At 53.9% G+C, this 26,807-nt stretch overlaps 1 protein-coding gene across 1 annotated transcript in view; it reads left to right on the top strand.

Annotated features, from left to right (window-relative positions):
- Positions 1 to 443: 443 nt before the first annotated feature.
- PSTPIP1 (proline-serine-threonine phosphatase interacting protein 1) overlaps positions 444 to 26,807 on the top strand; it is a 39,101-nt gene continuing 12,737 nt past the window's right edge. Inside the window, exons 1-8 of the mRNA XM_061181424.1 lie at positions 444 to 695; positions 1,012 to 1,089; positions 5,718 to 5,901; positions 11,932 to 12,067; positions 14,219 to 14,466; positions 15,439 to 15,644; positions 19,142 to 19,242; positions 19,591 to 19,665. Of these exons, the coding sequence (XP_061037407.1) occupies positions 444 to 695; positions 1,012 to 1,089; positions 5,718 to 5,901; positions 11,932 to 12,067; positions 14,219 to 14,466; positions 15,439 to 15,644; positions 19,142 to 19,242; positions 19,591 to 19,665 (1,280 nt within the window). The remainder of the gene's footprint in view (positions 696 to 1,011; positions 1,090 to 5,717; positions 5,902 to 11,931; positions 12,068 to 14,218; positions 14,467 to 15,438; positions 15,645 to 19,141; positions 19,243 to 19,590; positions 19,666 to 26,807) is intronic.

Below are 26,807 nucleotides of genomic sequence, written 5' to 3' on the forward strand. Positions count from 1 at the left end.
GAGTGGCCTGCTTCCCGCTGGCACTGATCGCACAGTGGGCAGAGGGATGCCTCTCTGGGCCTCCGTTTCCCCATCTCTACAAAGAGGGGCTGGAACCGGCCCAGAGAAGCCAAGGGAGGCAGACCTGGCTCGGCCCATTCCGAGCACCAGGCTGGCAAATGGGGCCCGTGCGAGGGGCAAGGGGCGAGGGGCTGCAGGGGTGGGGAGACAGGCCAGACAGTGAGTCATTACATCAGTGCTCTGACTTGAAGTGCAGAGTCTGGGGAAAGGACAGGGCCTGAAAACCCAGGTGCTCAGTAGCCCAAGGCAGGCCAGGACACCTTGACTGTATTTTAGCTCCAGAACATCTGTCCCAGCCCAGAGCCCCTGGGTCCACCTTCCCTAGGACAGAGCTGGGCCAAGGAATAGCCCTAAGGCAGGATCTGGGCAGCGGGGGATGGTACATGAGGGAGAGCAGGGTATGGTGGCAGCAGCCCACCTGTGGCAGCTTCCTGAGTGGTATCCCGCCCACACTCTGTGCTCTCCCCACCTCTGAGCTGCTGCGGGCTTCACGGCCTACAGGTGCCCCCTCTCCGCCACTGCTGGCTCCCGGGGCCTGGGGTGAGGGTGCAGCTTCCCTAGGGAAGGCTGGAGCAGAGCGGGAGAAGTGGCCAGTGGGAGCCTCTCACACTGAGCCTGGGCAGATGCCCCAGAAGGTCGGTGGCAGCACCACTGCCCCCAGGGCTCTGAATTCTAACACCTCTCACAGGCGCTCAGCCCCGCCCAGCCCACGAGGACAGCTAACAGTTACTGAGCATTAAAGATGTGCCAGCAGCCCGTTCTCAGGACTATGTATCTATTCACCCATTTAAACCAAGGAGGTAGATGCTATTGTTATCCCTATTATTCGCAAGAGGAGGCTGAGGCACAGAGAGTCTAAGTCATTTGCCCAAGGTCATGTAGCTGGGATGAAACCGGACAGGTTGGCCCCAGTGTCTGGGCTCTCACCCAGGTGCTTCATTGCTCTTCTAGCAACAGGGCCCATCACTGGATCTTCGGGCCACGTTGGTGGAGGAGGGAGAAAAACTGTCCTTCCCACCTCCCAGAGAAGTAAGATCAGATGAGGTCCATAGAAGTCTTTTAAAGCCCAATTTACAGACAAATCTGTAAAACGGAAGACTTAATGATCTAACTGCCATGGGGGTGTTAGGGACAGGGCCCCGCCTGCCCCTCCCCCTGGCTTTCCCCCGCCCCAGTCCAAGGCGCACCAGCTCATTGTGAGGAGGGAAACAGAAGTGTTTTCTGAGGAGCTAAGAGCTTGCATTGAAGCTTATATACTTTACTCATATGAGATGCCCTATAGCGGTTAGGGCCCATGAACTCTGATTTTACCCATAATTATAACAAGCTTGGTCGTGTGGTCTTTTAACCTATAGATACAGCAAATAGTAGGGATCTACATTTGGTTAAATACTGGTGGGCCTGAACTGTTAGAGACAGTTTCACAGATAGCTGGTAGCCTGATAGCAAGAGGAGACAAAAAAATTATAAGAAGCAGACATAGTGGTTCAGAAGTGGTGGGAACATTCAGCATGGGAGCAGACCAGTACTGTCCCTCGGTAGGCCTATATTTGCAATTTTGCCAGTGTGGCCACACAGTATTTATTTATAACCTGCGTTTATCTTCAGCAGAGCATTCAGACGCAGACCGCTGTGGGAGTGAGGCAGGCGCGGGCCTAGCCACAGGGGAAGGGAAGGGATCATTTGATTTCTGTTATACACGCACAGTGATAAAGAACATCACGGCTTTGCAGGAAGTCTGTGGCTGAGCCTCAGCGCAGGGGCTGTCGGTGAGACAAGGTTGAGGACGAGAATACCAAGTGCTCGAGCTGAGGGGGCCTTAGAGCTCATATAACCTGACTCAGCACCGAGCGGCACAGAAGCCCCCAGAATGTGGGAATACCAACCCCCTTCCCCAGTACACACAGCTTTCCTTGCCAAACTGTATTGCAAGAAACACCTGTCTGCCTCCTCAGTATAGGGCTGGCGAGTGCGGTATGTGTTCAGTCAATGTTTATAGAATAAGTGAATGAACAGTAAATGCATCCACGGTCCTAATGCCTTCCTGAACCTATCTTCTCCTTCATTTTACTTTAGTTACATTCTGCAAATGTTTGTTGAGAAGGGTTCACTACCAGGTAGTCTAAGCTGGGCCTCCGATCCTCACCCTCACGTCCAATCAGATGAATGAGACTGTCTTGCCCTCAAGGAGGCCAGAATCCAGCGCTGGAGACTGAGTTTCTCTGATAACACGGCCAGGCGCGGGGCACACCTAGACGGGTGCTCCGAGCTGCGCTTTCCCCTCCTACCCCCTCATTGCCTCCCAGACCTATATGTCCAACCGCCTTTGCAAAGAAGTCACTGGATATTGCTTCAAGAGGGAAAATCTAGGTCTGGACCAGGTTTTATTAAGATCCACATCCTGTCCCACTTGGGGTTGTTAAAAGGAAAAGTAAGGGCCGCATATACTACCTCTCACTCCCTGCCCTTCCCTCCCTGCCGCCCCGGCTTTGGGCAGGAACCATCAATGGGGACAGAGAGAACAGGCCTGAACTTTTCCCTCTGACTTGAGGTCACATCTCTCCCCTTTGAGGCTGGGCTCCAGCTTCATCTGGAAACCTCTGTGCCAAGCTGGGAGGAGCTGAGCTCCCCAACAGAGGACAGAAGGAGGTACCACATCCTTGGGTGGGGGAATGACTCACCCAGGATGCACGGGGTGAGGGTGGGGAGAGGGGACTCAGGCCCCATGTGTCTGATCAGCTACTGTTGCCTCTTCCCCTTCCCAGTTCTGAGACTCTGAGGTTCCCCACTGAGGAGGAGACTGAGGTGGGGACGACCCTCTTTTCAACATAATTCTGTTTTGAATGTGTGTGGGCCTGGGTATGATTTCCTCATCTTCAAAACACCATTGTTAATGACTGCATGGTCCTCCAGCTGGTGGATTTGGTGGACATGCTGTGATTTATTTATCTAATCCCCTATTGTTGGACATTTAGGTTACTGCCAACTATTTAGTATTCTGGCCAGTGATGTACTGGGTAGACCTTTGTGTATCAAGGTTTTGCACTTGAGGACTACGTCTTTGGGTAGCTTCCCAGAAGAGGAGGCATTCCTGGGTGAGAGAGTGGGCCCAGTTCTCTAGCATTTGGCACTAGCAGTCACTTTGGGACCCCTCATAGTCCTCTGGCTGGGCAGGAGCCTTTTCGTCCAGGGAAGAGGGACCAGAGTGACCTGGAAGGGGCTGGGAGGACTGGGCCTGGAGGGGCTCTGCTGGGAACCTAAGCCCACTCAGGATTTGTGGGTGGACTTGCAGCAGGGCAGGGCCCTGTGGCCTTGAAGGCTGAGGGGGCCAGTGGCTGAGGAGGGGGGTCCTCCCGAGAAACAGGGGATTGTAGAGGCAGGAGGTGGGAGAGGGAGGCCTCTGGCTGTCCTTCCTTTGCTGCCACCTACTGCCTTCCCAATGTCTCCCTGGCCATGGCTGTCAGAAGGGATGAGGATGGACTCTCTTTCTGTGCTGGTTGCAAAGCTCTTCAAGGCATGGTGTTCTGTGTAAAAAGCATGGAGCCAAGTGATGTGTCTTGCATGCGACCTGTTGTGAAAAGTGGGGGAAATAAGCATTTATGTCGGCACAGGCTTGTATTAGCAATGAGAGTCTCTGGAAAGACACACAGAGAACTAATTAAAGTGATGACCTTGGGGGGAGTCAGAGAAAAGAGATTGATGGGTTACAGGGCTGGGTGGCAGTGAGCGTTGTCACTGTGTATCTTTTCATAGTTTTTAATTTTTGAACCATGCAAATGTATTACCTATCGAAAAATTAAATTACACAACTAAAAATGAAAAAGAGGATGTTTATTTCCTGTTCTGTGAAGATTTTTTTCTCTGAGTCCCAGCTACTTAAATCATCCCCAGAGGAGCGGCAACAGTGCCTGTTTGTTCAGTGCCTATTAGGCGCCAGGCACTGCGACAGTCATTCCATGTGTGTCCCCAAACCCACCCTGCAGGGAAGGGCTTGCCAACGTCCTCCCATCTGCAGAACGGAGGCATGGGCAGGTCAAGGGCCTAGTTCATGGTCCTATGTCCTGGACAGAGCAGGGGCACCCACCTAGCTCTGTCGGACCCCATCCCGTTCTGCCCCTGACTCCAAGGAGATTGACCAGTTCTTGGTTCAGTTGTAACTCCTGTTGGATATAAGCGTGGCTCCCTATATGTTAACACTGGTTTCCATGGTTTTGGAAGTAATGTGATTTTTCTCTCCATAATTTTCTGCGAGTGATCACAGATTACGTATTTCATTAAAAGGAAAATATTTAAAAACACAACTAAGCAATTTCTGTTTTCAAGGCCAAGATGGTGTTTTTAGGCGACATTTGTAGCTCGATAGCATGAACTCTTCCATGTACTCTGTGCACACTCTGTGGTGCGTGTGCCCCCTGGGACCTGAGAACTTGGTTCCTCAGCGCCCACTCCACAGGACGCAGTTGGCTGTCTAATGGCGATAGGTGACTGCAGAGGTCTGTGGTTGTGTTTGCCCTGCTGTTGCGATGCCTGCAAATGCTCTCCTGTAGGATTTCCTGGCGGCGGTGTCCTGGGCCAAGAACATAACCCACACCTTTGATTTTATTATTGGTGGAAAACAAGATCTGCTTCTCAAGACCCTCTTTTTGGTCCAATTCCCAGGAACTCATGGATTTTTCCTGGCTGCTCCTGGCACCTCCCCCCAGCTGGGGTTGCCAGCCCCTGGGATGGAGAGGGAGGGCCTTGCTTGGGTTTGGAAGGGTTGGTGAGGATTTGGGAGGTGGCAGGAGGGCAAAGCCTGCTCCAGGTGGAAGGAATGGCACAGGCAAAGGTGTGGAAGGGGGAGAGGGCACAGTGGGTTTGCAGGGTGGTTTTCTGGCCCAGAGGACTGCGTAAGGTGACTGGTAGGAAGGGAAGGCCCTTGCCGGCTTGTGAAAGGTCTTGACCAACCTTGAGTGAAGGCAAAGATGCTTTCTTCCTTTTTGCACCCTCTCCAGTGACGGATGTTTCCACTCATGCAAAGAGGCTTGGAGGCTGCAGGCTGTGGGTAGGATACCCGCCCACCTCGCCTAGAGCCTGGCTGACGCTGCAAACCACACGATGGAGGGAACATGTTGTGAAAACTGAAACTGCCTCACTTCCAGCTAGAGAGAGTGGTACCCTGTGCCCTGGGGGCTGCCCATGCTAGGGCTCCCTGCTGAGCTAGCTCCGGAAGGTCCCTCCCTCATGGGCTCAGTCACTCCCTGTCTTCCAGTCTCAGAAGGGGACTAGGCCTCTTTGAAGCTTCCACCCTCACTCGCTGAGGGGAACCTGGAGAACCCTTTCCCCTCTCTGAACTTCAGTTTCCTCATCTGTAGGATGTCAGAGTGATTCTCACCTAAGATAAAGGCTTTGAAGATGGAGAGGCTCAGGGGACCACATTCTTCTGCTCAGCATCGAGAGTTAGCAGACCAGGAACAGATCCCAAGGGATCCCCACTTATAATTGGATAGGCACCTACAGGGTGAGCCTCATGTGTGGATCCTCCCAGTCTCAGGATGCCTCCCCAACTCTGTTCACCATTGCATATTAAATTCCACCATTAGGGAGTCATTCCTATGGCTTCAGGCGACAAGATGCAATAGCCCCATGAGGTTGTTATTCTTATTCCTGCTTTATAGAGAAGACTGAGGCTTATAGAGGGGATGTGGGCCTGGGGATGCCACCCCGTTGGACTTTGGGGCTGCTGGGCTAGGCCTGGCTGCTACCTTCCCAGGCCAGTTCAGAAAGCCCTTGGCGTCAGTGAGAGTGTGTGGTGGTTTGACGAGACCTGGTACCCTGAGCAATGGGTGACAGAGGAGGCGGGTGAGTGACATCCCCTTCTGCTGGTGTTGACAGGCCACCCACTATTGGGCAACAGGAAGTGTCTGCTGGTGCTCCAGAGACTAGCAGCCCGGGTGGGGATGGGGCAGCCAGATGGGATCAGGGCTTCCCAACTGCAGAAATGGAAAAGCGGAAGCTGAGCTGTACTGGAGAGGAAAAGGGGGTGATGGGCTGAGTCAGGAGAATGCTTGACCTGTTCAAGGGACAAGGAGGCCTGTGTGGCTGGGGCAGAGTGATAGAGGTAGACAGTAGTTGGAGATAAGATCAGAAATGTGACAGGGATCAAAAATCCCAAGGCCCAGGCACTGCCACAGGTCAATTGCATGCAAATTTCAGGGTGGAGGAGCAGTATTTTTCAAAGTTCTCCAGTTTCCAAAGTACAGCCAAGGCTGAGAACCATTGATGTAGATAACTGTGGTGTTTCGGATGCATCGCTGTTGCTGACAATGAGCATATATCTGGCTTTTACCCTTTACGTGACCTCATCTGACTCACTTGTGAATGAGTAGAGGGTAGAGGGTTGTTTTTTTTTTTAACCTTATAACCTTATACAATTACTTTTTTTGTGGTCAGTATACGTAATGTAAAATTTACCATTTTAACCATTTTTAAGTGTGCAATTAAGTGGCATCAGTACATTCACAATGTTGTACAACCATCACCACTATCTATTTCCAGAACTTTTTCAAATTTCAAACAGAAATTCTGTACCCCTTAAATAATTCCTCCCTATATCCCTCTTCTCACCTCCTACTCTGCTTTCTGTCTCTATGAATTTGCCATGCTAGGGACCACATATGAGTAGAATCAGACAATATTTGTCCTATTTCATTTAGCATAATGTCTTTAAGGTTCATCCATGTTTTAGCATGTGTCAGAATTTCATTCCTTTTTATGGCTGAAAAATATTCCGTTCTACATATATACCTCATTTTGTTTATCCATTTATCTGTTATCGGGCACTTGGGTTGTTCCCTCATTTTGAATACTGTGAATAATGCCACTATGAACACAGGTGTACTAATACTGGTTTGAATGCCTGCTTTCAATTCTTTTGGGTATATACTTAGGAGTGGAGTTGCTGGATCATATGGTAATCCTATGTTTAACATGTTGAGTAACTGCTAAATTATTTTCCCCAGCAGCTGCTCCATTTACATTCCCATCAGCAATGCACGAAGGTTTCAAAACAAACAAAAAAACCCCCAAAAACAAAACAATGCACAAGGGTTCTGATTTCTCCACATCTTCACCAACACTTGTTATTTTCTGTGTGTTTTTTCCCCCAATCATAGCCATCCTAGTAGGCATGAAGTGGTATCTCTTTTTGGTGTTTTGGTGTTTTTTTTAAACTTTGCCTCTTTATTTTATTTTTTTAAAGTTTATTTATCTATATGGCCGTGCCACGCTGCATGCGGGATCTTAGTTCCCCTACCAGGGATTGAACCGTGCCCCTTGCAGTGGAAGCTCTGAGCCTTAACCACTGGACTGCCAGGGAAGTCCCTCATTGGTGTTTTGATTTGTATTTCCCTAATGACCAATGATGTTGAGCATATTTTTTTATATTTATTGGCCATCTGTATATCTTCTTTAGAGAAATGTTTATTCAAGTCCTTTGCCTACTTTTGAATTGGGTTATCTTTTTGTTGTTCAGTTTTAAGAGTTAGTTTTTGTATATGGTGTTGAGTCCAACTCCATTCTTTTGCATGTGCATATCCAGTTTCTCCAGCACCATTTGTTGAAAAGACTGTCTTTTCCACATTGAATGGTCTTGCCATCCTTGTTGAAAATCAGTTGACCATATATGTGAGCGCTTATTTCTGGCTCTCTGTTCCATTCCATTGGTCTGTATGTCCGTCCTTATGGCAGTACCACACTATATTAATTACTGTAGCTTTGTAGTAAGTTTTGAAATCAGGAATTGTGAGTCTTCCAACTTTGTTCTTTTTTTTTTTTTCAAAATTATCAGCTATTGAGGTCCTGAGTTGAGGTGTTTTTATTTTTTTAATTTTTAATTTTTTAAAATATAGTTGACTTACAATGTTGTATTAGTTTCAGGTATACAGCAAAGTGATTCAGTTATACATATTATATATTGATATATTCTTTTTCAGATTCTTTTCCATTATAGGTTATACAAAATATTGAGTGTAGTTCCCTGTGCTATACAGTAGGTCCTTGTTGGTTATCTATTTTATATATAGTAGTGTATATCTATCTGATAATCCCAAACTCCTAATTTATCCCTTCCCCCCTTTTCCCCTTTGGTAACCATAAGTTTGTTTTCTATGTCTGTAGATCTATTTCTGTTTTGTAAATAAGTTCATTTGTATTATTATTATTTTTTTTTAGATCCCAAATATAAGCGATATCATATGATATTTGTCTTTCTCTGTCTGGCTTACTTCACTTAGTATGATAATCTCTAGGTCCATCCATGTTGCTGCAAATGGCATTATTTCATTCTTTTTATGACTGAGTAGTATTCCATTATATATATGTACCATACCTTCTTTATCCATTCATCTGTCGATGGACAGTTAGGTTGCTTCCACATCCTGACTATTGTAAACAATGCTGCTATGAACATTGGGGTGCATGTTCTTTTTGAATTATGGTTTTCTCTGAATATATGTCCAGAAGTGGGATTGCAGGATCATATGGTAGCTCTATTTTTAGTTTTTAAGGAACCTCCATACTGTTCTCCACAGTGGCTGCAGCAATTTACATTCCCACCAACAGTGTAGGAGAGTTCCTTTTTCTCCACACTAGAGATGTTTTCATAGGTGAGGAAACTGAGGTTTGAGCCTTCCTGAGGTTGCCAACCTGGACTGGCCACCAGTCTATGACAAACCCCCTATAACTCTCCCAAACCTGGACGTACTTGGGGATGGTGGGCTCCTCCTTACAGATGCCCTACCTCTGGCCCCCTGAGAAGGCCCATGACTTCTGAGCTTCCTTGAGGCCCCACCAGCTCTCACTCTTCAAGGAGGATTGTCCCACAGGCTGGGGTCACCGACTTCTTCAGTGGATCATGAGAAGGCCCTGAGGGAATTGATGTCCACCCTGGCCTGGGCCTGCCTAGACCTGAGGGGCCTTTGAAAATCAGGACTTCTGACCCCCAACTGCCCAGATGGCAGCCACTGAAGCAGAAGGGGTCCTCTTCTTTGTCACCTCTTGAATGTTTTCCTTTCATTTGGACCAGCTCTGAGCCCACTCTCCCAGGCCTGGGGACCCCAGACTGCAGGCGGTAGGAAGGTCCAGGAGGTCAGCTGGGGTCAGTCCATGCAAGCAGGGTTGAGGTGGTAGGCAGGGGATCAACACAGAAGTCTGGATCAGTGTCTCTGGAGCTGTCGTGAATACTAACAGCTTGGGCTGTGGGGGTCTGCACAGTGTGGGGCAGCACCGTAGTAGGTGCTGTGCCGGTGTCTGCAGTTGTTCTCAGTCTGACCCAGAAGAGGATGGAAATTGACACTGGAACCAAAGGAACAGTGTGGCTAATTCCAGGGCCAGGGGAAGACCAGCGGCTGAGACTAGGTCTTGGGTCAGGGCGGGAGCTGCCATGAGCCCGCTGGAATTTTATTTTAGTCCTCAGATCACCCCCCAACCTTAGAGGGACTGCAGATTCATCGAGGGGAGGAGTTTGCACTCCAGGGTCCAAAGGTCTTGGTTTGAGTCCTACCAACGTATGAGTGCAAGTGAGGGGCTGAGTGGGAAAGGTAAGCAGTGAATGGTTCTAGAGAGCACAGGCTTCCCTCAGGCAGCCCCAGCGCCCCAGAACCCTGGAGGTGGCATCTTGCTCCACTTAGAGATGTGTTTTCCCACAGTGCTGCTCTATGCCGGATGCACACTGGTTGTGTTGGGCAGGGTGAAGCAATTTCCCAGTCTCCAACACAGAACCCTTGCTTGGAGGGCGCCGTCTTTGTCTCTCACACTGCCTTTAGAACCCAATGCCCTGCTTGGATTCCACTGCATTCACGGTGTGGCCCTGGTGAGTCCCTCCACTCTCTCAGCCTCTGGCTCCTTGTCTGTATTAAATCCATTATTGTGGTTAAAAGATAGACGTGGTGAAATGAATGTTAATGGCCTAGGGCAAGAAGCCCCGCATATAGACCCTCAGCAGGTACAGGAGCCCAGGAAGCCCCTGGGCTTGGAGGGCGTTGCAGCCAGAGCCCAGGGTCAGCTCTGAGGCCCAGAACCTACCAAGGCCGGCAGAGGAGGCTGAGGGACCTAATCCAGGGGCTGTGGGTGTCTATTCCTGCCTTTGGGGAAAGGTGTGAGGAGCGGGGATCCCCTGCAGCCCCAGGGGCCCATCTCTGTCCCTTGAGCAAGTCTCAAGCCCAGAGGAGGCTGCCAGCCCTCACCCTGAAGCCATTCACAGCTACCAAGCAAGACGCCCCACGTCAGCCCGGTGAGGGCTTGGAGTCCAGTGTGCGTTCCACTATACGCGTGAAAAAATTAAGGCTGAGAGATCGGAAGCAACCAGTCGATTGGATTCCAACCAGCTAGGATTCAAACCCAGCTCTCCTTTTTTTATTTCCTTTCTTGGTTTACTTTTACTTGATATGTACTAATCACCGTGGCCACCATTTTCCAGGAGCTCCTTAAGTGTCAGCGTGCCCTTTGTTGGGCTCCTACATATATTATATCATTTAGCCCTCAGAGCCCCAGGGAAAGTGGACAGTGTGTTCACACTCATTTTACAGAGGAGGGACTCTGTGCACAAGAGGTTAAGTAACTTGCTCAAGGTCACACCGTCTGTGTGCATGGGACTGGCCAGGACTAGGACGCAGTGCCTGGGGTCTTCCCACACCCCCTACCTGGACTTTCTCTTGTGGAGGTGTTCCCTGTGGGCCATCCTCTGGCAGGTGTAGGAGGTGTGGGAGGGGTGATAATTGGGGAAGGGGACGTGCAGAGACAGCGCCTGGGCCACAGACGCCGGTCCCCAGTTCCTGGCCGGTCACTTACAAGCTGGAGCCCGTGCAGCAAGGAGCCCTGTGCAGCTGGCCACGTGCAGGGGATGGTCAGGGCCTGTCCTTGCTGACGGGTCAGAGTCTCCTCCAGGGCTCAGCGTCTGGGGTGGCTCAGGTCCCTTCTTCCCTCCAACCACCTTCCCTACCTGCCCTCAGCCCTGGTCACTGCTGGATCCTACAAGCACCCCCACCCACCCGCGCCTAATCAGCTTGGCGGGGGGCACTACAGAGGAGCTGTGTGACCTGGGCAAGTCATTCACCTTGCTGAGCCTCCGTTGCTCACCTGTGACATGGGGCAGTAAGGGCACAGTCCTGACACTGCAGGCTTCTCTGGGAATTAGAGGCATGGAGAACACTGGCCTCTACCCGTCTACATCCCTCCCATCTTGTTCCCTTCCCCTGAACTTGGAACCTGGCCCTGGATCCTCGTTACCTCCGGGAGGGTCCCACCACTTGGTCTGCCTGACTCAGGGCTCCGCCTCAGCTGGCCTCAGGCTACCTCTTCAGACACCTGCTCCAGCCCCTCAGACCCCTCACTGCTGCTTTCTGCTGGGCTTGTAGCCGCTCACAGCTCTGAGCATCAAGCTTCCGGTCTCCTAAACCCGAGGGGCTCATCCCCACCTCCAGGCCTCTTCCGTGTTCACTCCCTGCCCCACCTGTTGTGCTAACTTCTACACGTTTTGGTTTCATAAAGCAGGAGGGAGAAGTGGGGGATCGAGCTGGGCCTTTAAGAGCAGAGGGGAAGTGAGAAGTACATCACAGAATGGGGGAGGGCAGTGCAGTAGAGGAGGCCCTTCCTGCTTGACGCTGCAAGAGGCCTATTTAAAAGAACAAAGTCTGAAGCGGCACACCCACACAATTGCTGTTTGAGCCTGGACAAGTTACGTAACCTCTCTCATCCTCGCATTCTCCCCGGTCGGTATTACTGAGATAAGAGGCCCCAGGTACGCACAGTTGGTCCCCTTCTGTTGCTTGTGTTGTTCCCCTGGTCCCCACACCCGGCTCTGTGGGATTCCTGAGAGCTCCTGAACATTCACAGGGCTCCAACAGGGCCCCCTGAAGGCTGCAGGTAACCATCAGTCCCCGGCCTCCAGATTCCCCAAATCTTGGGGCCCAGCTGGGCCCCAGGTCAAGGGCCTGGATGTCTCAGGGGCCCATCCAGCAGGGCTGCTTGAGTAAGGGGCCCTCTAAGGCCCAGGGGAGGCCTCAGACTGGGGCTCAGTGGAGAGCTAGAGCCCTCTGGAAACTAACCTCTGATCCCAAGCCCCTGTCAGCCCAGCTGAACCCCGAGTAACTCATCTAACCACACTCAATGTGCTTTTGTTCCTTAAAAGTAAGCTTTCTTGGCTCTCTCCCTTTGACACCTATCCTGGGCCATCTTAGAAAAGCTGTAAATCACCCCACATTTGTCTGCTTATGAATGGACCCCTCCAGTCTCTGAGTCAGGGGACACCTAGACCCAGAACACCTAGTTCAACACATCACCTGAGGCTCGAGTCCTCTCTGCGGGATTCCTAACCTGATTATAGACCCTGGCGATGGGGCATTCTCCATCCATCAGAGCGGCTCACCTGTGTTGCACATTTGGGGCCACTCGGGCTCTTGGAAAGCTCTTCTTTGTACTGATCTGGAGTTGGCCTCTCTGCTCCTGATGGCCCCACAAAGGTCTGCAAATGACCACATTCCCCAATGGCTCCTCAAGGGCTGAGACTAGGGAACTTCTCTTTACCCAACCCTCCTCCTGGGGTGCTCTGGGTAAGCAACCGGCTTGCTCACTAAAGTCTCTGGTCCATCCATCCATCCATCCATCCATCCATCCATCCATCCATCCAAGCCATACGTGGGTGTCTGGTCCTTTGCTTTCCCTCAGTTTAGCAGCCAATAATGGTGGAGATGCGGGGTACTAGCTGTGAGGCAGTGGAAAGAGCCCTGCTGCTACTCATTGACTTATCCTCTTTGAGCCTCAGTTTCCTTATCTGTACAATAGAGATAATAATACATTGTACAAAGTAGAGGGGACAAGTCTGTCTGGCTTATTTAAAGGTGCTGGATAACGAGTCATTGAATTGCAAACAAATGGTCTGGTGTTCTCCATGGGGCAGCTCAGGAGCTGTCATAAAGCCACGTCAGCTCGAGGGCCTCCCTAAGATGCTTCCTCAGCCTTTGTCCAGTGTATTTGCTGAGTGTTGCTGTGCAGACCTGGGCACCAGGACCCAGTAGGCAAACAGACCCACGTTCTGCCTTCAGGGGGCTGCCTTCTCCAGAGTTCAGTGCTTACTACCTCAGGTGTGCTGACAACCCCAGTGGTTTGGTTTTTCAGCCCACAGCAGACAAGCAACAGTGGACTAGTTGTTAATAAACCAGCCACGGTAGGCACCTTGGCCGCAGAAAACTGTTAAACTGCGGTGAAGGGAGAGGGCAAAGCAGCCTGGGCACCATGCGGCCTGTAACCGTGTTCAAAATCCCAGTCTGTGGCTTCTGGGGCTTCCTGAGATGAAGGGAGTAAGTCCAGTCTCCCTGTTCTGTCTCCTCTTCACTTGTAAAAGGTGATTTAAAAAAAAAAAGAAAGAAAGAAAAATGTTAGAAAAAATGTATAGGGCTACCCTGGTGGTCCAGTGGTTAAGATTTCACGCTTCCACTGGAGGGGGCGCAGGTTCAATCCCTGGTCGGGGAAGTTCTGCATGCCGTGCAGTGCAGTCAAAAAAAAAAAAAAAAAAAAAAAAAAAAATATATATATATATATATATGTATGTATAGAGAGAGAGAGAGAGAGAGAGGGAGAGCGCCTAGCAACCCAAGAGCACATCAGTTATTAGAAAGGTTTTTGACAAGCATGGCTAGCATTTTGCAGAATGGATTCTGAACTTGGTAGGGTGCAAGCAGGAAGCTTAATGTTTTTCCTTCCACCTTCCAAAGCCACTGGTAGCTCTCCCTTCCTCTACCCTGGGCACGTGTTAGAGCGTTTCTAGTCCTTTTCAGGTCTAACTCCCTCCATTTCCACCACATATCAAAATCTCACTCTTGTTCACTTGAAAGCTTCCCAGTCTCCCCACTTGGCCTGTGATTGGAAGCCGATGCTGGGGACAGAGAACAGGTCGTCTCTGCACTCGCCGTGTTCTGCCACCTCCACTGCCTGCTGCTTCTGTGTCTCCACAGATGGCGTGGGGCGCGGGCTTGGAAGCTCTAAGGGGGTGAAGTGTCTTATTTCCCTGGTGCTGTTGTAGCCGGTGCGGCGGGTAGCAAACGCACACAGGTCAGCTCTTCCTCTCCTGGCTGCCTCGGCGGGTTCTTTGGTGACCTGGCGTATCCCGCTTCATCCCCTGCAGCTGTCCACGTCTGACCCCTCCCAGCTACTCCCCACCGTCCACTCCGCGCAGCTTCTTTCGGGGGCTCTTCCCTCGCTGTCAGGCATTTCTCACTGGCAGAGGCTTACTACAGGCAGCTCTTCCCAGCCACCTTCCTGGCCTCCACTTGGTTCCCAGGAAACACATGGCGCCAGTTTCCAACTGCTCCCTCCCCAGGCCTCACTCCCCTCAGGCAGCTCCAGCCCACCCCGGACTTCAGACTTCTCTAGGTAAGATGCAGCCATGGTTGCCATGGCTTCCAAAAGCCAGCAGACAGACAGCAGCCTCTCTGCTGGAAGGGCAATTGAAGGTCACTTCCTCTCCCTAAACCTGTTCCACAGTCAGGAGGCCCCAGAGAGGGCAAGGGACTTTACTAAGACTACCCAGCTTCTTCCTGGCAGATCAGACCCGGTACCAAAACCCAGGCCTCTCCCTCTAAGGTTAGAGGTTTAGCTGTCCTCTGAGGGACTTTATATTCTGGAATTCCACGTAAGGGAACATTTGAAAAGGCTTCTGCGCCTTTTAAATGGACCCTCTGGTGGGGGAGGGTGTGTGGTAGGGAGATAACTTGTTTTTTCCAGCCTGGCGCATCTGGGTTCTGTCTGGTGGGGGGGTGAGAGGCAGGCAGGGACAGGGTAGGGCGTGGGGAGCTACCACTTGCTGAACAGCCACTGAGCCTGGAGCTTTGCAGAGAGGTGAGGGAATGAGCCAAGATCTGGTCTGGGAGAGCTGGGTTCAAATCCCTGCTGTGCCCTTCAGGGCCCCTGAGCAGATTAGGTAAACTTTCTGGGTTCCATTTTTCTCATGTGTAAAATGCGGGTAATCCCGGCTCAGGGCAACCTCTGACCTTGCGTTTACTATTCTCATCTGTGTACATTATGTCACTGGCTTCTCAGATCAAACCTAGGTGGTGGGAACAATTAGGCTTCTTTTTACAGGGAGGGAAGTAGAAGCTGAGAATGACCAGGACCACAGGGTGGGGTGTGAACCCGTATCTGGTCTGCTGAACTCTGTCCAATCTCTCAGGCCAGGCCCGGGCCCCCTCCCTGACTGGGCGGCCAATCTGCCCTGATAAGGCTGTGCCCTAGAGGGTGGGCTGTCAGGGCCAGGAGAGGTTGGCCTCTGCCCTCACTTCCTCCGTGAGGAAACCAGGTCCCGAGAAGGGAAGTGGCTTGCTTGGCACCCTGGTCTCTGTGGCCTAGCCCATGCAGCCACCAAGCATTGTATGGGTGTAAAAAGGAGGAAGTGGCAGTGTGTACAAAGGCCAGTGGGGGCATGGCAGGGCCGGGGCCAGCTGGCAGGCCTGGACCGTGGCTCACAGCCAGAGCCACCCAGAGAAGGGAGCAGGTGGGCCGCCCCTGAGCACGGCCCGGCACCCAGGCCTCCCGCACGCTGCCTTCAGGTTGAGGTAGGACTATGCTTCCTCCTGCCAGAGTTGTCCTGAGCACCTCCTCCTGCAGCCCCGATCTGACCCCTCTACGGGGAAAGGGAGGCCCAGAATGGCCACACAGTGTGGGCGGCAAGGCCTGGGGTCCCACATCTGGCTTGAGGGAGGTCTCCCAAAAGAGGGGACCGCACCTGCCTGCCACCTGGCGCCCTCCCCTGGGGTAGATCGCCCTAGTGCCACATGGTGAGGGCGGGGCCTCCGGCTGCTTGCCGGCTCTCAGCAGCTCGTCTGCCGAGCCAGCCCGGCCCTTCTCCAGGGCGGCATTCCTCTGACCCAGCCTGGGCACAGAGCTGGCCTCTGTGAATCCATGGTAACTGAATGACAGACCGAAACACAGCTTTGGTTTGAGGCAGAGAATTTGGGAAATCGTTTTCAAAAGTTTTTTTTTTTTTAATCATTTTTTGATGTTTCAAAATGTAAAAGAGTTGCTGCACTGTCTATTGAATGACTGATGTCGGTATGTGAGTTTGGGAACAAGCTGACCTGGGTTCACATCCCAGATTCTGATCTTTACCAGCTGAGGGACCTTGGGCAGTCACTTCCGTTCTTTTCCTCCTCATCACCGTCCTTACCTCCCTGGGTGTGTGGTGTTTTCAATAAGAAAACAGCTGTGATATTCTTGGTATGGTGTGTGGCAAGTAGACTCAATAAATGGCAATTTCACAGAGGGCAAGGCCACAGGCAGGTCTCAGGTGACAGAGGCTGCAGGTAGACAGAAGGAGATGGGAGGTCCTGCCTTCTGGTAGCTTCTGCACTGTGGAAATGGCAGCCTGAGCCTGTCAACAAGGGCCCTGAAAGGGAGCCCTGGACACCTAGAGGGTGGAGCTGGGTAGGTGCAGGGAGGAAAGGCCAGGATGGGCCCCCTGGAGGAGGTGACTCTGGTGCTGGACCTTAGACAGTAAGCCTGCAGGACTGATTGATTAACTGATTGAATGATTGGTTAGTTCATTTCCTCAGCAGTTTCCTGAGTCCGGCTGTGCCCAGCTCTGAGCCATGAGTCAGAAGCCCTGGAGGAAGAGGCAGTGGTGGGGTGGAGGAGGGGTACAGGCTGGCAGGGAGCAGGCCCCAGGGAGTCAGGCACTTCCTTGGAACAGTCTAGTCACTTGTGACGGTGGCTCACTTGGCCAAAGCCCCTGCCGGCACCAGCAGGGCTGGACCAGACTCTCAAGCCTGCAGTGTTTTGGGGACTTGAGCTCCTGAGGACCCAGCCTGCAGGACCCCTCTGCCTGCCACCTCCTCCAGAATGGCCAATGTAGGTTTGCTTTTGCTTCTCTTTCCACTCTGGGGGTCTCAGTAAGGACAGTGGGGTTTCCCTGGGGAGTGGGAGCTGGGAGTGGGAGCTGGGCATGGGGCTGGGAGGGAAGAGCAGAGCGTCCGCTGCAGGGCTGGGCTTGGTCAGCGTCTCCCTGCTCAGGCCCCCCTCCCAGAGGCATCGGGGAGTAACAGCAGGTGCCCTGCAAGTCCAAATCCTTGTCCTGCCTCTGCCTGTAGGACCTAAGGCAGGTCCTTCCCTTCTCTGGGCCTCAGTTTCCCCAAGGACTGAGGGGCACTGGACAAGATGCTTCCCAGTTCTGGTGGTCTATGGAATTTGGCCCTGAATACTGGTGTCCAGCTCAGAGTGACCCTCTTGAGGGGGAGGGCAGATCCATTTTCCTCCCTGGCTGCCACAGGCTTTAGTCCTGGGGGTCCGGAGGGAGGACAGAGGCTGAGGGGCAGGAAGCCGTGGTCTGCTGCCTGGTTAGTAGGCAAGTGGCCCGTGAAAGCTACAGAAATGGAAGCCTGGTGCACACCAGCCTGGACATTGCAGTGGACAGGCCTGCAGGGGTTGGGGGGTTGACCTCCTCCTGCTGGGGTTCTGAGTAGTCAGCCAAGGCCCAGGCCTGCTGCTTGTCACCCAGCAGGCAGCTGAACCTGGCTCTCAGGAATTTCTAGTGCTGCTTATGGAGGAGGGTATGAGCTTGGCATCCTAACCATCCTACAGGCCTGCAGATTCCATTATTCTGAGTTTGCTGAAGGTGGGCTGGGCCTGGCACGGGGCCATCTGGAGCAATTTGTGGCATCTTTGCCCTTCTCTACCACGTCTGATTCTCCTTAGACCTTGAAGAAAAACACCTTCTCCTCAAGTACTACCTCCCGCCCCCAACGTCCTACACCAGCAGCTCAGAACCCACTCCAGGGGTGAGAGTCAGATCAACAGCAGGACGGGTGGCAGAGAGGCGGCTGTGTCCTGAGAATTCTCCAAGATGGCCCTCTCCCCACCATCCTGGCTAAGAGGCAGACCTAGGGTGTGCTGGGTGTCCTGGGGTGCTAGGTGTGTCCTAAGTGTGTGCTACGATGTGCCCTAGCCCTGACCCTCAAGGCCCACCTCAGCAGATGGGTGCAGGAGCCCGGCGTGGCATCTGGTACACAGTGGATGATCAGGGAACAGCAATTGCTCTTGTCTCTGCAGAGACTCTAGAGTGCAGGGGTGAAGGGCACGGACCCGAATAAGACAGCCTGGGTTCAATGCCACACCTGCTGCTTTCAAGCTGTGTCACCCTGAGTACACTTCACCCATCTGTGCCTCAGTTTTCTCACTTGGACCCCTGAGATAAAGAGGGTAATTGAGAAGGTGACAGGAGTGAGCAGTGTCGGGCACCCCATAAGGCTGTCATCATGGAGCCTTTGTGGGGACCCTTCCCATGGCTGTCTTAGATTAGAGTTGCTGTGTCCTGACTATGAGCTCTGATCCACGAGGGGCTCACCTACACCTGGTACCTCCACAGATGGGGGACCTACTGTGTGCCTGTGTGAAGCTGTTACCGACCAGGGTTCTTGGCCTCCTTAATCAATAGAAATTGATCAGAGGCCAGACAAGAAGTTCAGGCAAGGCTTTATTGGGGCCCCTGCTACAGCAGGGGGAAACGAGGACAAACAACAGGTTCCCTTGTTTGCCCGCTCGCTCAAGGGGGGAGAACTTGTTCTTTATACGGGGTGAGGGTAGGGGTGTGTCCAGGGGTCGGGCTGGAGGGGTGGCTTAGGTGGTCTGCCTGCCCCTTAGCTGGTGTTGCATGCAACGAGCTTTTGCTCCTGACCCACTGCTTTTGCTCCCCCGGCTCTTCAGAAGTGGCAGTTGAGGTTTCTTGGGTCTTTTGTATCTTTTGGTCCAGAATTTGCCCCAAATGCACATGCACGCCGTTATTTTTAGTCCCATATAATTTCTTTGTATTTTGTAGCTTGAGGAGAGGTGTGTCCAGGTGCCAGCACTGCAGCACTGCAGCAAAGGGGCCCAGGTCCCAACCTGTCTCAAAGCCAGGCCTTGAATCCCAAGAGCTCGTTCTTGGATAGGGCAGAGCGGGGCAGATGGGGAGGCCAGGCTGGAGGAGGTCAGCAGGGTCCTCACCAGGCTGCAGTCTGCGTTCCCCCGACCCACGCAGCCTGGCTGCGGCCCTCACACGTCCCTCTGTCCTGTGTTCCAGTGCAGGGACTTCACGGCCCACACGGGCTACGAGGTGCTGCTGCAGCGGCTGCTGGATGGCAGGAAGACGTGCAAGGACGTGGAGGAGCTGCTGAGGCAGAGGTGAGCCCCTCCCCCCAGCCCCTGGGAAGTGGCCGAGCCCCCATCCCGGCCGAGCTGCCGGCTGGGCCCACCCCCCCGCTCTAAGAAGTCAGGAGCGCGACTCTCCTGTGTCTCCCGACCTGGGCCTCCCCAAAGTGGGCAAATAATCTGATGTTCCTCCAGATGTCCTTGAATTTAGCCAACACTTATTTAGACGAAGGGCTGGAGGCTTAACCTTCTCAAGGAGGAGCCCGCCGGCCAGCCAACCCCCAGAGCGGGTGGACCGTCAGGTCTTCCTGCCGCCGGCGGAGCCTGAGCTGCGGGCAGCGGAAGTGGAGGAGATGCAGCGCCCAGGGGTTGTCATTGCAGGGCCCAAGCAGAGGAACGGTATGGGAAGGACCTGGTGCAAATCGCCCGGAAGGCAGGCGGCCAGACAGAGATCAAGTAAGAGGGCCCCTCCTGCTTCGCCAGGCACTTTCCACGGGGTTTAGGGCTTCCCCGTGTGGGGTGGACTGGGGAGGGCCGGCGAGGGTCTGGATGGCTCCCAGGGTAGAGTGCCTGGAGGGCATCTCTCTTGGGAGTCAGGCATTCTGGGCGAGGTCAGGTTCTGCGTGTGGGAAAAAAGCCAGCAGTCTGGGCACCAGGGAGGCCCTGGGCAGGGGGTGAGGTCATCTGTCCTCAGGTGCCTGCAGCACAGCCCGCACCCTCTGGGCGGCCTCCATCCAAGTCCTGAGAGCCCTGAGGGGAGGTGACAGGACCCCACTGGCTGCCGGAGACCCCGCAGCATTGGCTCGGCTCAGGCTTCCAGGAGGGACGTGTGGCCACAGGCGGGGGTGCCAGCTCCTCACCCGTCAGCCCTGGGACCTTGGTGGGGGGGTCACGGACACTCTGTGCCTCCGTTACCTCATCAGTGAGCAGACGACAGTACAACCTTCCTCAGAGGAATATGTGAGTCCAGGGCTGGCTCAGGCGTGGCTGGGAGGGGAGGCAGTAAGGGCACTTGCTGCTGTGAAGCCGCTGGGCCTCTCTGGCCCTGGGGCCTGGGCCTCTGTGTGCGGACTGTCAGGCGGGGACGCAGATGGAGAGAGAGTGACGATTGGAGGGCAGCTAAGGAGAACTTTCTAACAGTGGAGTGGAGGGGCTGCCTCAGGACGTGTGGACTCTCCCCGCTGGGTGAGGACCGAGCCAGGCTGAGGGGCAGACAGGACCCTGGACTCCAAGTCTGGTAGGGCTCCTCCTACCCCGGAGCCGCAAGACCTCACCCAGCCTGCGGCTGCCATAGCAACCCCTGCCCCCTGCCCCTGCTCCCACAGGGGTCAGGCCCGTAAGCGTCTGGCTCTGCCCAAGGAAAGTGGCCCTGGACCCTGTCAGCTGCAAAGCCCGGAACCGGGTCCCCTCATTTGAGTGTCTGAATAAACAACACGCTCTAAGTCTCCTAAAGACATAGGCAACCCTGGCTGGTCCCTGCTTCCAACCTGGAGTCAGGGAAAACTTGGAGAGGGCTAGAGGAAAGTTGAAAAGTGGTGTGAGCCAGGGGAGATGAATGCTCAAGGCCCAAGGGTCCTGCGTTGGACCACAAAGTGTGAACAGCAGCTTCAGGAGTACGAATGCAGGAGCCCTAGTCCCCGCTTGACCTTTGTGAGCTGTGTGACTGTGGGCAAGTCACTTAACCTCTCTGAATTTGGTTCTCATCTGTCCACTCCAGTGGGCTGTTGAGCAGATAAAGATGGCAGGGCCGAGGTTGAATACCGGCTGAGTGCCGAGGAGGGCCCAGGACATGGTGAGGAACGAATGGAAGTCTGTGGGGACCTTCTTTGTCTTCCAGGCAGGGGGTGGAATCAAGGGAGCATGACCCAGGGGGAGTCCCTGCCCACCTCCTGCCCTCCCAGGCCTGCTGGAAAAGGAGAACTTTCCCAACAAGAGAGGAGACCTCCTGGGGGAAGTGGAGAGGGTGCTCCAGGCAGGGCCACGGTGGGAGGTCAGGCTGGAGGTGGACTGCGTGAGACACACTCAGGGGGCTGTGAGTCACGGGGGACTTAAAATAAGGAAGGAGAAGCCACCAATGAAGAGAATAAAGTGGGAATGGAGCCAGGTGGGCAGTGGGAAGGGTGGAGAGGTGTACAGAAGTGGCCAGGGCGAGGCTGTGGGCAGCCCTGATTCCCTGCGTGGTTATAGGAAGCCGAGTGGGTCAAGGTCTGCCCTGCCCTATATGCTGTGTGACCCTGGGATGGTCACTCCCCCTCTCTGAGCCCTGGGTCCTCAGCTGTGAAAGGGGACAATCACTCCCAAGAGTTGCTCTGGACAGTCACAATGTCAAGCAGAGAGCGCCAAGCCACAGCGACGCTCGATAAACAGCAGGCGTCTTTATGATCTCATGGGCCCCTCCATAAGTAAGATAAATTGGGGTCACCCGGTTTAGTTTAACACTGAGGAGCCTGCCTGGCCAGCCTAGACCATTTCCTCTGAGGCCCAGCCCCTCCCTGGCCCTGGCCCTGTCCCTAGAGGCACAGCTTCCATCCAAGGTGGGAGCACCAGGGTGGGGCCCCAGGCCAGGGACGGGAGGAGAGTCAGGGTCCACCTTGCTGCCTACCAAGGAGGAGCTGGTGCCTGGGCTGGGAGGGCCAGGCCCTAAGACTCAGCCTAACCAGCAGAAGGAGAGGCAGGAACAAAACCCACAGGGGCCCCGCTGCACAGCCACACGGGTTCCAGAGCAGGCTGGGAGCAGTGCATGCATACCAGCACTGCCCCGAGTTCCCCATCGAGCTGGGGTGGCCAGAGGAGCAGGGCAGAGCAGAGGGCACCTCCTGGGAGAGGTGGAGAGGAAGGGAAGGCACCTTCCTGACAGAGGACCGGCACGGGCAAAGGCTGGAGGTGGGAAAGCTCAGGGCGCATTCAGAGCCAGAGAGTCAGGAGGCAGGAGTCAGACCATCCCAGCTCACCTGCTGCTTCCCATCGGGCTGTGCCCCTTGCAGCTCCCAGCTCAGCTGACTATGCACAGTAGGTACTTAAAAATTACGGCTGTTGATCCACAAGGCGTGTACTAGGGTTGGTGACACCATTAAGTCATTCCTTTCTTTAACTGTGGGCCAAGCATCCATCATCCATCCAATCATGTATGGAGTACCTATTATGTGCCATGCCCTAGGCTGAGTTGGGAGGGATTCAGAATTTTTAAAATAAAGTAAAATAAAGGGCCTCACTGTTCTGAAGCCAGGGTCTAGCACACTGAGGGTAACTTCACTCTCGTCCCCAGTCCTTTGCATCAGAACTTCACTCCAAGGGCCCTCTCATGCTCCACCTCCTCCAGGAAGCTCTCCCAGGCACTCTGGCCTTGCCTGCCTGTCAGGGTCTTGCCTTAGACCAGGTTGCCCCATCCCACACCAACGTGGAGGGCTCTTTGTGGGTAGGGTGAGTGGCAACCATGACAACATGGGTTGCTTCCTTGTCGCCATGGAGCCGTGTGGGGTTGGCACCTGGCAAAGCTGGCCTGGCCGCTCCGTGTGGGGACCGGCAGCTCATCCTCCAGGGCCCGTCTCCTGGTCAGCGGGAGCCCCCTGCCTCCCCGTGGCCAAGGCCCCTGTGTCCCATGGGATGCTCATTCTCAGCCCCTGCAAGGGTGGGCGGAGGGCTGGGGGTGCATAGGCTGGATGGGGCGAATGAGGAGGACAAAAGCCAAGGGGTGAAGTGACCCCAGAAATAGCCCAGCGAGAGCTGAGAGGGTGGAGCAGGCCAGCCTCCCCACCGCTGCTGCCTGAAATAGAGCATTTGTGTGTCATCCCCTGACCTCAGACTGGTCAGAAGGCCAGAGACTCAGCCACATATATTAAAACGAGGTTACTCCCACCTTCAAGTGACTTTTAGCATTCTCCTCCTTCACACATTAACTCAGCAAGTATCTGCTGGGCAGTGGCAATGGAGGACACACAAATAAGACCTGGTCCCCAACTCGAGGGATCCTCACAAGCCCTTTCAATGCATCTTAAAGAAGCGCTAGGTGGGTGCAGGGGGCTTATCCATAACATCTAAACCACACATCCAGCCCTTATGGAAAGTTCACCTTGACTCTCCTTCCAACCTTGGGGCCTTTGCTCTGGCTGTTGCCCTCATTTCTCCCCTGCGAGGTCTGGCTGAAATACTGCCTCCCCCAGAAAGCTGTCACCTCCCCCCACTCTTGTTCATCCTGCGCCACGTAGGGTGCTGAGTGCCACAAGCTGCAGAAGCTGCATGGGGCAGGGGTTCAGGAAATAAAGGGGAATTGAGGCAGGGCTGGGGGCAGCTTCCTGCGAGCCCCTTTGCAGTAACCGCGAGCAACAACGGCCCCCACCTGAGTCCTCACACCCTCTCGTCCGTGCTTCACCCCCACTTGCCACAGCCTAAAACGCTGTGTTTTCCTGTCAAAAGAGAGGGGTTTTTTTTCATGATCTCTCTTCCTCTGAGCTCAGAGCATGAAGGTATCACTGAGGATATTGGAGGGACAGAGGCGGGCCCGGTTCCCATCAGGGCTCCTCTGAGGTCAGCTCACTCAGGCCCAGCCTCCAGCAAGGGGAGCAAGAGGCCCATCTCCTGTGAGCTGGGTGGCAGGAGCCTCCTGGCTGGCAGGTGCGCAGGGGGTGGGATGGCAAAGCAGGGACCACGAGATGGTGCGTGTCACATGGTGGTACAGAAGTACAGAAGGAGACATTTACACTGGAAATTCAGACTGTTTGGAACAGAATTCCAGGCTAAGTGCCCCGAGACACGGGTTGAGAAGGGCAATGGGATGAGTTACACATGAGGACACTGGTGACTGATAACAGAGGTCAGAGGCCTGCAAGGGGTCCCCATCCTTGACATGTGATGGAGACACGGTAGAGGAGAGCTCTGGGAAATCTTGGTCATGGTTTCCCTGAGTGGTTTGGCGTTGAGAAAGGCCTTGGAACTTATCACTCTGGGCTGTAATCCTAGGGACAATGGGGAGGAGAACCAGGCATTGCCGCTGTTCAGTGGCCTCACAGTTCAGTGCTGCGACAGACACTCAAGGTATCAACCCAAGATGACAATAGGAACAAGTGCTCCGAAGGGACAGAAGAGGAAGCCAGGCAAAGATGCCGCACATAGGGAACTAGCATGTGCAAAGGCCCTGCGCAAGAAGGAACATGGCATATAGAAGGAACTGGTAGGTGGCCAAAGAACAGGCATAACAGGTGAGAAGTGAAGCTGGAGGGTTGGAGGTGATGGGGCAGGGGCTAGGGTGGTGGCAGTGAGAGGTGGACCGACAGGAGATTTGGGAAGTGAAAAAGAAGGTAATGGAGGGGGAGGAGGGTGGAGCCAAGGGCGGCTCGTAGGTTTCTGGTGTGCATAACCTGGTAGACAGTGGTGCCTTTGCTGAGAAGGGAGCCCTGCAAGAGGAGCAGGTTTGTAGGGTGATGAGTCCAGTTTCGGACACTCTGAGTCTGAGGTGTCTGTGAGGTGTGAAGTCTAAAAGGAGCTGAGGACCAGGCAGTGGGTGTGCAAGCCCCAGCCTATGGGAGGGGTCTGGGCAGGGTGTGGTCATGCTGTGGGTCATGATGGGGCATGGAGAAGTGGCCATACTGGACCTAGAGAGGCTCTAACCGTGGACGGGGAGACTGAGGCAGGAGATGAGTGTGTGAGAAGGAGGTGTAACCACTGGCAAGGTGTCAATTCTGTCAGAGAAGAGTCCTGACCTCTCCACCCCCCGCCAGGGCAGGTGGGGTCACCATGGCAATCGCCCCTTCCTTCCTCTGGTAAGAAGCAGAAGGCTCCAGCTCTCACCACTTGTGTCGCCATGGTCAGTTTCTTTACCTCTCTGACCCTTGTTTTTCTCATCTGTAAAACGTGGATAATGATGGTACCCTCCCTGCCTCGCAGAGTTGTGAGGATTACGTAATTTAGGCCAGCATCTGAACGTACATCAGCAGCACCTGGAGATTTGTTAAGACACAGTGTGCTGGGCCCCTCTTCCAAGCTTCTGCTTCAGGAGGACTGGGGTGGAGCCTGAAATCTGCGTTTCTAACAAACTCCCAGGTGATGCTGCTGCTGCTGCTGGTCTGCTGCTCCTCCATGGCCTCAGTTTCCCTAACTGTCCCCATGGGAGGAGGGAGCCCCCCTGTGAAGCCTGCCTTGCAAGGATTGTGGGGAAATGCAGGCGGGTGGGCAGGGCTGTCTCACTGGGTGTCATGTGGCCATATGGCCACCAGTGGGCGGGCGCGCTGCTCCGCAGAGAGGCTGGAGGGGTTCAGCAGGATGCGGCCAGCAACAGGATCCTCGCCGCTGCCTGTGTGTGACCCCAGCAAGCCTGGCCACGCTCGGGCCTCAGTTTCCCTATCGGCCTCGACTGACTGTGGCTCCTCAGGCGTCCTGGTGAGGGGGGAGTTAAGGGGACATAAACACAGGCAGAGAATTTTACCCTTGAGGTAGACAAGCCTCACTTCAGGGCCAATCTGCAACCTCCACACACCATCTCTGTGCACTTGGAGTCTTGGTACCCACAGGGCTGCAGGGAGTGGGGGGGAAAAGGAGCCCAATCTATGGGGCTGCCTCAAGGGGACCCCCTACCTGAAGGCAAATCCAGTGGGGGTTTCTGATAAGAGGGGGCATGCAGTAAGCTCTTAGGTGGGGCATTTTGGAGGTATAGCTCAGGTCAGGTTAAGAGGCCTGGGGGACCCCCAGGTCAGGGTGTGCAGTAGTGGACTCAGGGGAGGATGACACAACAGCAACCCTTGTAAAGCCTCTGCTTTGCACCGGGTCAGAGGTGCTTTATACATATACATTCATTTAATCCTCATAACCATTCTGTTTGTGCTATTATCCCCATTTTACAGAAGGGGAAACTGAGGCCCAGAGAGGCTAGGTAACTTGCCCAAGGTCATACAGAGAGTGAGTGGCAGAGCTTGGATTGAACTCAGGCCGTCTGGCTCCAGGGTCTGCTTCTAACGCACCTAGGAGTCCAGAGCAGGAAGCCCCTACCCAGGTTCCTAGCCTGGGATTCCAAGTCACCTCCCTCCTCTGCCAGGAGGGGGAGCTCACCCCTCTGAGAGGCCCCTGCCCCTGAGAGCTGATGGGCTGGGGTGAAGCACTTTACCGTCAGTCCTGTTCTGACCCAAGGGCCACTCATGGTGCCCCTTACCCATCAGCAGCAGACAAGACTGGGCCCTGAGTGGGCTCCGACATCTTTGCTCAGATCTCAACTCTGTTTGTAGCTCTGGGAGACAGCCCCCTGGCAGGATTGCCAGATAAAATATAGAATGCCCCGTTAAATTTCAGATAGACAACAAATATTTTTAAAATTGAAGTGTGTTCCAAATATTACATGGGGCATGTTTACATTCAAAAACTATTTGTTATTTATCTGAAATTTGAACTTAACTGGGTGGTCTGTATTTTTATTTGCTCCATCTGGCAACCCTACCCTTGGGCATCACCCCCTCATACCTCCTACGCCCAGCCAGCCCCTTCCCTTCCCTTTCTCCTTGGTGCCCTCTCTGGAGTGGGCAGTGTCTGCATGTCTGCTTCAGACTGGCCACCTGGTGCCGCCTGACTCCTCCTACTGGGTTTTCTCAGGCACCCCAAGCTTAGTGCACCCGAAA

The sequence above is a fragment of the Eubalaena glacialis genome, chromosome 2 (assembly GCF_028564815.1).
Source record: "Eubalaena glacialis isolate mEubGla1 chromosome 2, mEubGla1.1.hap2.+ XY, whole genome shotgun sequence".
In the NCBI taxonomy this organism is placed as follows: domain Eukaryota; kingdom Metazoa; phylum Chordata; class Mammalia; order Artiodactyla; family Balaenidae; genus Eubalaena; species Eubalaena glacialis.